The following is an 11,168-nucleotide window of genomic DNA, read 5'->3' on the forward strand; positions in this document are numbered from 1 at the left end:
GTTTATGCATAAATTAACACCAAGGCTAGTTGTCTGTACGATGGCTGTGTATCACTATTCAACTAAAACCAACGCCCCGACGGCGTTTTGAAGATAAACACATTGTCAATCATTTGTGAAAATTTCAAAACAAAAGGTCAAAGCGTCTAGGAGCTATTTTTTTAAAAGTTCTGGAATATGCACTAAAAAGAAGCTGAGATAATTGCTAATCTGCATAACAATTCACTCAGTAAGAAGTTTGCTAATGCTCATAATTAAAATGGCTGTTACAGTTTCAAATTTAAATGTATTATCGTTTTGTAAAAAGTTAAATACAGTGCATAATATGGAGATCCCGTCATTTCTTTTTTTTCACCATGTTTTTTTTTATTATTTATGTACAGCCTTGCTAAATCTTGCCAATCATTCAAAAGAGATAATGTTTGCACCTGTTATCTATATTTTAAAATCGTTTTTTGAGCATGTTCCACTATTCACAATTCTACAAAATTTCAACAGTCCATAGCTAAGACTTTTTGGATAATAAAAAGCAAAAAAGCAAAAAAAAAATGCCCCAAAGTGCCCACGAACCTGCATCTCTAAACAAATGAGTTTAATCAAACGAAACAAACATCTCCAGAATACTAGTACAATACATGTGATATCTGTAACCTTTTAAAGTATGGCGTGGTCATTTACATGTAATGGCCCCGGGTCGTTTTGATTCAGCTACCACAATATTACACAGAATTCGAGTCAGTATGCTATATATACTTATAGTTACGTAATGCCATAGGCAGATTATGAGATTATTTTTAAATGATATGAGAAGAAGTATAAGTGTGTCCGCTCAGCATCTATTACATCCGACCCCAGTTAGTAGACAACCACGAGGCATGCCTAGTTGGGGGACGGCATCCAGTGGGAGAGAGCGTACAACCATATACACTGTTTCTGTCTCTCGTACACGATATGTAGTCATAGTACTCAACTCGCAGAGAGCAGTGGATTGCTGTGAAGGCAGCTTGGTGAATATTTATTGTATTTTGCTTCAATAAGCAATACAACCAAATGCGTAAATTTGGTAATTACGCATATACCATCACTGTATAAGTTGCTAATCATGTTATCGGACCAACTACAGTTTTATTTCAACTCATGTATTTTTTTCTACAGATGGATCGTAGCAAATATAACATCGCATTGTACCCCTCGCTGTTCCTTGGATTTGTAGTCACGCAGTCATTCGTGGTCACACAAGCCGTCGATGCAGGTACGTAAGGCCCCGGCCGGTTCTTAATTCTCAGTGTAACTCAAAGATGTTCGACAATTTGATAACACAGAGAAATGAGTAAATGACTCATGATTTAAAAGTACGGGATACTGATTATCACTTAAATCATGTGATTTAGCTGTGATTTAATTTTGATCACGAACGCGGCGATGTAGAAGTTTCAGCCAATCAAATTGCAGTGGTAAGTGTATACGCGTCCCGATTGTGGCAAATGCTGAGTTGTCGGTCGGCACTTTGATCTCATATGCCACCCGAGATATTACCACGGGAAACTAACTATGAGAACGCCTACTGGCATGCAATTCAAGGCACCCAGAGCATAAAAAGGGTTCAAACTCAATATTAGTTTCTGCATACTTAAAAATGTAGGCCCATTTCATGAGAATGAAAAAAAAAACATGAAAAACATTATAGTGTTACCGGGCAAAAATTTAGACGTCCCCTGAAATTGGCAAAAAATCTTTCTTCTAAATCGCGCCCTCTAGTGGCAGAACGCTTCTGTCAAAATGACAAATAGTTCGAAATCAAAAATATAGTGCATTTTTATTACAAAACATAATCCTCATTGATGGACGACTACAGAATAAAATTATATCGGTGCTTTGACCGGTTTCGTGTCAACCATTAGGTCAAAGTAGCATCCTGTCACCAGAGGGCGCCATTTATAGGAAATAAGTATTCGGGTCCATGATTCGGGTCAGATCTATAGATGTTGCAACCTGGGTCATATAAGCATACATATATGTTTAAACAAGTTTTCATTCATTTTATTTTTAGATTTATACGTTTTTTCGGTGAGTTTTTCATTGGCACCACCATCGTACGTCGTTGACAGTAGCACAGTCATTGCAACGTCAGCACCTATACCCCTAGCCTGACAAGTTGGCGTAGGTGGCGCCCTGAACTGCTGCGATGGTGGGGATCCAGGGCGCCACCTACGCCAACTTGTAAGGCTACTATACCCCCTACTCTGAGCATTAAAATCGCTAACCAGGGACCGGATGATTTGGGGGTGGCTTCGTCGGGATATCACTACAATATTTCGTTCTATCTGGCTGAGAGCGTTGACATGTTGAATCCAATTTCACTGAACTCGTTTGATATAGGAACGGAAGATAGCAACCGGGCGAACGCAATACCTGTTGGTGCGGATTCAGCGATTACGTACGATAGCTGGACAGCTTCCCTAACCTACCCTGCTGACAAGTGCGCCACCTATAGTCACTTCTGTGTGGCTATTGTTAAAGATGGTGATGCCACATACATTGACAGCAACTCCGCAAACGATTATAAGTGTCTCAAGTTCGTGTCCTCTGGTTCAGATGGAGTGTCTGCTGCAGGGAAAACGAATTGTCCGCCTGGTATATACTATTATTATTATTCAATGTCAATGTTATTGATCAAAAGTGGTCACCTGATCGTTTAATAAATATTACTATTGACCTCCCCTGCGTATTTCTCGCCTCTGATGTCGTTTAGTATATTACTGACCTCTGATGTCATAACATTCGGAACATTTAAATTGTAGCAGACGATAACAGGAAGAACGACACTTTCGAAAGCGTTTCTTCACTGGCGGCCAAATTTGATTGAAATTCTTGAAATGGTTGTATTCTCTCGGGGTAATACAACACTTTGTTTTTGGCTTCGTCCTACATCAAGAATAATGCCTAAGACCAGTCCAATACTATTGCATGGCATTATGTCACATCACGCTATACAACGTCACGTCACATCAAATCGCATCGTATAACATCAAAACAAACGTAGCATCGCGTCAGATCACATCGCATGGCACCACATCAAATTGTATCACATCCATTGTCACATGTCACATCCCCGGGAGGGGGGATACATATAACATGGATAGATACATAGAACTTGCCTAATGGGGACGTGCCCCTGAAATGGGTCTGTTTTTTTTTGAATTTTAGGTATAAGTATCGGTCTTATTTCTGGTCAAGATAGGTATAAATATCGGTAATAAATATGCTCTTATGTAAATGATAAATAAGTAATAAATCAACATGCAATGCAACATGGGCTTCTATTGGAGATGCTCTTCTAATAGAGCAAATACGGTAACTGTTTTATTTGGAATAAACAGTGATGACAGAAATGGTACTTTGGTATAAATATGGGTATAGATTTTGCCACTATCCAGGTCTAAAAATGGTCACACTTTTGAGCACTCAGGGGCACTTCCCTACCCAGCTATGTATCAACTGCCCCCAAGGTCACATTGCATCGCACCACATCGCTTCGCATCAGCGTACCAGTTACATTACATTACATTACATTACATCGATTCGCATCATTACATTACAAATTAAAATGCCTTATTCTATATAATAAATCCTATTATATTTTCAGAACCGAGTCTAAAAGCATTGGTTGTCACTGGTCCACCAGAGCTAACATATGCTGCCAGCGACTCGCCCCATGTGGTCGGCGCTGATCTTGAAATATTAAATTCCGGTGGGACAGGGGATGAAGACGCTTTCACAATAACACCAGCAAGTTTTTCACTGGAGGTGTACCTATGTAGTGCGGACGACGGTGACATGTCCTTGTGCCTGGAGTCCGGAAACGTTGGTGTGTCATCGGATGATGCGTTAACTTTCAATCCATGGGACACTGTTAGTATGGGCAATCTTTCCATCTCAGTTACTATGCCTTCCGATGGTTGTTATGACGACGGCTACGTGTGCATCCAGATGGTGAAAGGTAAATCAAATGATTGGCTATCCTAATTGTCAGAGTTCAGAATGTTTGTCTTCAGTTGTGTCAGTATTGCACGGGTCACTTGAACCACATATCCACGCATGACCATGACTTTTCATAGTATCAATCCAGTGGTACATCTAATTGGATTTTTTTTAAATCCCGCTATCGTTCGCCCCCCACAATACAGTAAACCTCTACAATATACTACTGTTTTATTGACGGTCGACCGCAGATCTAACAAAATCGATTTAGTGCAATAAATCGGTTACATCCACTCACGTCATAAAAGCGCTTCGTCGCCAGAGGGCGCAGCATACAAGACAGATTAAAAGGCTGCAAAAGTGTTAAATGTCATGATTGGTTGAAAATGTCAGACAGGTTTTGATAGTCTGGCTGTGTGTAGTATCCCCATGAAGGGTAAGCTGGCACGAATATCACATTATGCAAACTGTTTAGCCACGTACTTCGATCAAATTTCTTAGCGCTTATACGAGAGGTATAAGTCAGAAAAAATAATAAAATACAATTTATTCTCTTAATAAATAAATTAATTGGTAATTAATTTTAGTATTGCAGTTTTGGCTGCTGATTTCTGTGTCTATGTTGTTTTTTTTGATAAAAATAGTTAATAAGTAACTGTTTCCTATTTGGAATGACACCTATGCACAGATACATTTTCAGGTTGAACGTGAACTCATGATGAGAGTTTGTTTCAACGTAAACAACCTGCGTGTGAAGAAACCGTGAATATCTATACGTTTGCGTGATGTTTTTTTTTTTTTTTTTTTTTTGCCATTCTGTGCATTGTCATACCAATTTCCCTACCGTTAGATGGCGCTGCAACTTATAATGACGACTCTTCTAACAACTACGTATGCCTCGAGTTTGGTGATATATTGGATGGGAAAGCAGGAATCGTAGCATGTTCAACGGAAGAACCGACGGAAGCAGAGTCAGGTAAAATAATTTTCAATCACGAACTAATACTTATTTTTCTGAGCAAAATCAAAGATTACATGAAAGTCACATAACATACATTAGCGACTGTAGAACCGTTTTTGAGATAACATTGACCTGAGCACATCTCTAAAAATTAAGATAATTTATTCTGACCTGAAGGAATCCTGACTCATCCTAGTGGCCTTGTACAAAAACAGTGGATTAGGGTTTAGCCCATTTTTAAGTAGGTTACGGCATGAGGTTTGGGGTCGGTTGTTTCGAAGCGGTTTTATTTCGGGTACAGTTTCGGTCTAAATTCCTTGTTCATTTTTGGATATACGGCACGGTCGGCACCCCATGACGACACTTATCGTCCAGTGGAATGTAATGTCTGAACACATGTACAGTGTATTTTGACAGCATCATGACTCTATCACGTGTTTTCAGCTTGTAAATTTCTGTGAGATGTTAATTAATATTATGCTGTGAATTTCGAATGCCAAACTAATATATAATTTGTCGGTTTTCATCTTTCGAACAGGATCACACAGCTTTATCACAACAAGTATCGCCATGTATTTCACGGCATTGAGTACATGTATTAGTATGATGTGAGAGGAAATGCGCCATCCATGCACAAGTGAAAACAGCCGAGAAATCCACCGTTGCGGGCATATTTGTACTAGTCGTGTGACGACGTGTAACAACGAGATACCTTGACCCAGCTCTATCTTGGTGTTCTGCAGCTGCAAATATACTAATATGAATGAGAAATATTTAGAAAAATCAGCTCCACGTATTTTTTTACACCATGTTTGTGAATATGTCATATAGATTAAGCTGTTTATGTTAATACTTGACGCCTTCCAGAGTTAAATAATTCCATGACAACACTAAAATACAAAATAGCAAGGCAATTAATTTTAATGTTTTGTATCCTAAGAACATCCCAAATACTGTCACAGTAACAACAAGATTTTGCATTTTTTTTAGTTGCATTTATTCCTGAATTATATTCATTCTTGATGTCATCTCATAAATTTTCACCCGAATTTTGCCGAAATTAGCCGAATATTGTGATCGGCTGAACAGTGACAGCATGACTGCCTTAGTTTGATTCAGACTTTCGAGTTGCAGTTATTTACTGTGATTTCTACAAAAAAAGACACTAAGAAATTTGAAAACATTATACTCGGAGTGACTTGATATGAGTTGTACGTGAAGGCGGTGCAAAACCATCCAAATATTTTTGATTTGAAGGCATGCGAATAGTTTTATTCGAATATTTATACTACCATTCCTGTGTTTGTAATTAAGTACAGCATTTTTATGTGACGTCAATTTGAAGGCAAATGCATAATTTTATTCGAATGTCAATTTTAGGATCATCTTAGGATCATAACATTGTCCGTTCCTAACCAAGCGTTATTGGAAGTTAGTGTGTATTACTGACATGAGAAAGTTATTAAATGAATTCCACGTACAATGATCTTCGTGATCCTGTTCTAAATGAGATATATTAGTTTTGAATACACGATGTAGATATCAGTGCAGATGGGTTTTGAATAACTTGTATTATTTTGCTAGTATATCAGACATTCAAGTTCATGCGATGTGCACTTTAGAACCATAATTTGCATAACGAGAGTTGTGAACATATAAAATAAACCAAATGAACTATTATAAAGATTGTCGATAGCGAGTAAAGTTGCACAGAAAGAGAAATACAAATATATAATACGATGTTCTTATTTATTTAATAGGAGAATTCATCTTGTCAGTACTCACTGCTACGACAACCACCTGTTGCTAAATCACATACAACTACATATGGCATGTTGTACAATTTACCAAGACACTTACTGGGTTAAAATAGACAGTATACCGATTTATAGCACGCGTAATGTAGAAACTAAGGGGAGATAAACATATTAGTGACAAAATTCCCCGCGATTGCTGACACTTCACTTCACAGTGTCCATAGATTTATAAATAACCAATTAGCTACAGTTAATTATGCTAAAATCTGATACAACATTAATGGAGTATGAATATTAATTTCGTATACTATATTTGTGCACAATTACACACTTTCATTTTTAGGACAGAGATCTTGGACAGTTTCGGCCACACACATGTTTTATAATTTATCAATTGAGTTCTTGCCCCTATACCTGGTTCATGAAAGCGTAAATTTGTTTTATGTAAAACTATATTTATAAATGCTTATACATTTCAAATGGCGTTTGAAAACAAATTGACCAATCACAAGCCTTAGCGAATGGATACCGCCCGTTCAGAACTCCATTGCGACCATTTAACATATAACTTCTCCTAACTCGCTTTAGCAAACTAACTGTCCGTGCCAAACGATAATGGCACTACTTGTACTTGTATTCTTTTTAATTTATTTAAAATTTCTTGTTTTAAAAGAATCGCTGTCATTTTTAAGTGTTTTAAACGAATTTGATAGGTTGAAGAAACCCTACAAAACTACGTAGGTAATTGGCGTTACCAAATGCAAATGCACCGTCTTGGGTTTAAATAGAGCCATTCAGGACAAATGTTAAAATAAATATTTAGAAAGTTTATAAAGCCCATTCACGCTTTCACGAAACCCAGTGTATATCTAAATCAATTTTTTCAGAAAGATGCCTGAAATGCATAACGCAATGTTGCTTGTCAGTGACATATCCTATTAAAAACACAGAACTTGAAATCTGAATAGACTCGCAGAATAAATACCACCAATTTAAAAAAAATGTTTAAGTTGGGATACTTATAGAATATGTCCAAATTTAATTATCTACAATTAATCAAATGTTGATTTGAAATATTGGCAAAAAATTTCATCTTTTAGCAGAATTACATCCATGAGTGAATCATGCATTGTGTTGTCAAGCAACGCCATGTTGACCTTTGACGCCAGTTATGATGTTCAAAACTGTCTTTCGAGGAATTAAATTTAAAACGAGGGCAAGTTTTTCTCACAATTGATAATCATATGCTCAGAAATTAAGAGTGATAATTCACAAATATATCCAAACTGACCGGCAACAGATGCAGCTGAGTTATAACACAAATTTGGAACTACTTGATGCAGCATAATGCAAACCGAAAGAGTAAACAGGCCACATTTGAACATTTGAAGGTACCGAACACGCCAATGAATGCCGTTCACCGACGTCAAACAAACAAACAAACAAACAAGAGCATTTGGGTATGATATTTTATGAGCTTTTTGTCTTATTTATAATTATTAAAGATTAATCTGTATGTCGTATTTATTTATTTATATTTATTTATTTATTAATAACTCGTACGTTGTAAGTACGCTTTTAAGTAATAAGAACTCAATCAAAAATATTGCCGTGGGCGAAAAGTCAGTGGCAAATTCACCGGTTTGAGTGGCAATACAATTTTGCACACCATTTCGAAATAATTGTTTTTTTTTAGTATTTGAGCACAAATAAGATAATTAATTAGCGAGCAAAATATCAATCATCAATCAATAACATTGGTACATGCTATATCCCTACATAGGCACGTACATTTATAGTGACAAACCATAATTCAACAATGTTTTTTGAGTCCTCTGCGCTATGCAGAATTACGAGGGTGACAGCGAGTTCAGAAACAGAAGTAGTTGTAAACAACAGCAACATCTGTATCAAGACTCGATACCTTCCCGTCCAATTGTTCATAGCTTTACGGACATTCGATCTCAATCGGGTGTCATTTCTTGAAAGACGTCAACAGCTTTATTGACATTACCAATTGTGTAAAATAGAGCCGTCTATTGAGAGCGGAATCCGTACGCCACAAATTCCTAAGGGATAGTAAAATACAATTACATCCATTTGGTGCACAATGTGTGTACAGTCCGGTGTGTATATAAGACGAGCCGATTGCTAGGATAGAGGGGTGGGTAAGTCAGGACAACGGAGGGAATTGTTTGGTTTTCGAAATAACTTGCACCTTGCGGTTCAGGTATTAAATGGTATCTATAACCAATGCATCTTCGTCGGAGTGTTATGTGTGGAAATTTGTCGTTTATTGTACAAGTAGATAAGACACAATACTGAGCGTCCCACCAGGACTCGGAAAGTGGTATATTTCAATAGATATTATTCAATGGACATGTGGGTGTGTCCTGACAGATCAATAAAGAGATCGCAGATTGGTTTGAAATGTCACCGCTACTTGGGATTTTTTTATCGTGTGAAAAAATGTTCGTCGTATTTTTACGCTATGTTCTCGTGTGTCTTGTGGTTTTGGAGAGCGCACATTCATCGTGTCCGTTCGAGTGTTTCTGTGTGTCAACCAGCAGGGGGCATGTAGTCGAGTGCCACGCCGGGGGCTTTACGGACATACCGACTCCGTTATTTGCCGACACGTCTACATTGGTGATGAATGGAAACAACATTAGTACTCTGCACAATAACAATTTTATATATCTCTCTCAACTCAAGCAGCTACGACTCGACAACAATATGATATCGGAGATTGAAGTCGGTGCTTTTCGGAATCTGTCGATGCTACAAGAACTAACACTTGCTCAGAACCAACTGACCACATTACAGATCGGTATATTCGATGGTCTAGTTAGTCTGACGAAGTTAGATTTGAGTGAGAATATGCTGACCTTTGTACCTCCTAAAGGTGTCTGGGATGACGTCATCAATATGGTTAATCTGAATTTCAAGAAGAATCTAATTGTTACTGAGCCTACCAACGAATTTCTAAATCTGTGGAACCTGACGATACTGGATATATCGTTCAACTCACTCTCTGGCATCGGAGACGAATGTTTAAAAAGTATGGGCCGTTTACGTGAACTTAAAATGGACGGCAACAATTTCACATCTATCCCGACAACGGCTCTCTCTCGCTTACCGTCAAAGAATATGGTGTATTTAGGCCTCAGTTCTAATCGGATTAATCGCATTGACGATTTTGCTTTCGATGTGGATTCTCTCAGAAGCTTGGAGACATTGACGATGTGGTCTAATTTAATAACGGACATATCGAATGATGCATTTAAAAACGTACCTCGACTTGCCACTCTATTGTTGGGTGTTAACAGACTCACTACATTAAACTCGATTGCATTTAGCAAGTTGACAGGTATCCGGATGCTGAATTTACTTGGAAACCCCTTACTCTGTGACTGCGATATGATCGATTTTGTGCATTGGTCTCAAAATAGGACAGAGCTGCACCTTCTCGGAGACTGTCGTACTCCCGCGAATTTAAAGGGCGCCCTAATTGAGAAGCTGTCGTCTGCTGATTTGAGATGCACTAGCGCCCTCATTGATACAGATAATTTCCCATCTGCGGTCACGGTGGCGGAAGGAGAAGACGCCACAATGTGTTGCCTCGTTAATCGCGGAGGGGTTTCGGTTCACTGGTATACAGCTGACGGTACTTTCTTAAGCAACCTGACATGCCTGCAGTTACTAAATGTCTCTTCAATGAGTGATACGAATTACGAGTGCGTTGCAATACTGAACAGTCTGTACGACACCGAAACATTTTCCCTGACTGTTCTCACACCGACAAAAACCGTCATGACCTCTGCGACAATGCAAACGGAACTGGTGACAGATACCGCACCAGACACCATACCTCACCTGATTATCATCATTTCTGTCGCAGTCGGTGGCGGGATTTTTATCATATTTTTAATCGTCTGCTGCGTCGCTTTGCGCATGCGCCGTTTCAGTGCCAGCTTGGACATTCAAGCCAGCATGCCGCTTCAGGATACAAAGCAAACTTCTACTTACGTCACGAGCCCGAAAGACGGACACGACGGCGTCAACTTTATGACCTATGAACAGACTGATTCGGAAAAGCCAACAACACAATGATACGTCAGTTTCCAGGGAACAATCGAAGCGAAAGTCTTTCTATCCAATCATATTTTTTTTAACGTAATATCTATAACCTACAAGAGAAGTCTCGCATGACATTGTCATTCATTGCGGGAATCGTCATGAAAGAATGCGCGAAACTTATAATCCATATTCAATAGATACTATTTTTGTATAAATTATTTTTTGTTGAATTCTTGCCTTTCACACTGAGAATTGTTGCATCATGCTGCAAAATGTATCCACATTCATATCAATACAATTTTTACAATGCGAGGTATGGCCTGGTATGGTCGACTAGATGTCATTTTGTCATAACACACGATTTCAAAGCAACTCACATGCAGACAAAACCC

At 38.3% G+C, this 11,168-nt stretch overlaps 2 protein-coding genes across 2 annotated transcripts; both read left to right on the forward strand.

Moving 5' to 3' along the window:
• The first annotated feature begins 875 nt into the window (after nucleotides 1-875).
• LOC146738955 (uncharacterized) lies at nucleotides 876-2,716 on the forward strand. The gene is made up of 3 exons (XM_085503985.1): nucleotides 876-1,007; nucleotides 1,156-1,252; nucleotides 2,380-2,716. The coding sequence occupies exons 1-3, from the start codon at nucleotides 876-878 to the stop codon at nucleotides 2,697-2,699; spliced, it is 549 nt and encodes a 182-aa protein (XP_085360111.1). The 3' UTR covers nucleotides 2,700-2,716.
• Nucleotides 2,717-9,143: 6,427 nt separating this feature from the next.
• Nucleotides 9,144-10,809, forward strand: LOC146738956 (uncharacterized). The gene has a single exon (XM_085503986.1). It carries the CDS (start codon nucleotides 9,169-9,171, stop codon nucleotides 10,807-10,809), a length of 1,641 nt encoding a protein of 546 aa, XP_085360112.1. The 5' UTR covers nucleotides 9,144-9,168.
• Nucleotides 10,810-11,168: the final 359 nt, after the last annotated feature.

This window comes from Saccoglossus kowalevskii, chromosome 9, assembly GCF_978046115.1.
Source record: "Saccoglossus kowalevskii chromosome 9, keSacKowa6.1, whole genome shotgun sequence".
NCBI classification, from domain to species: Eukaryota; Metazoa; Hemichordata; class Enteropneusta; family Harrimaniidae; genus Saccoglossus; species Saccoglossus kowalevskii.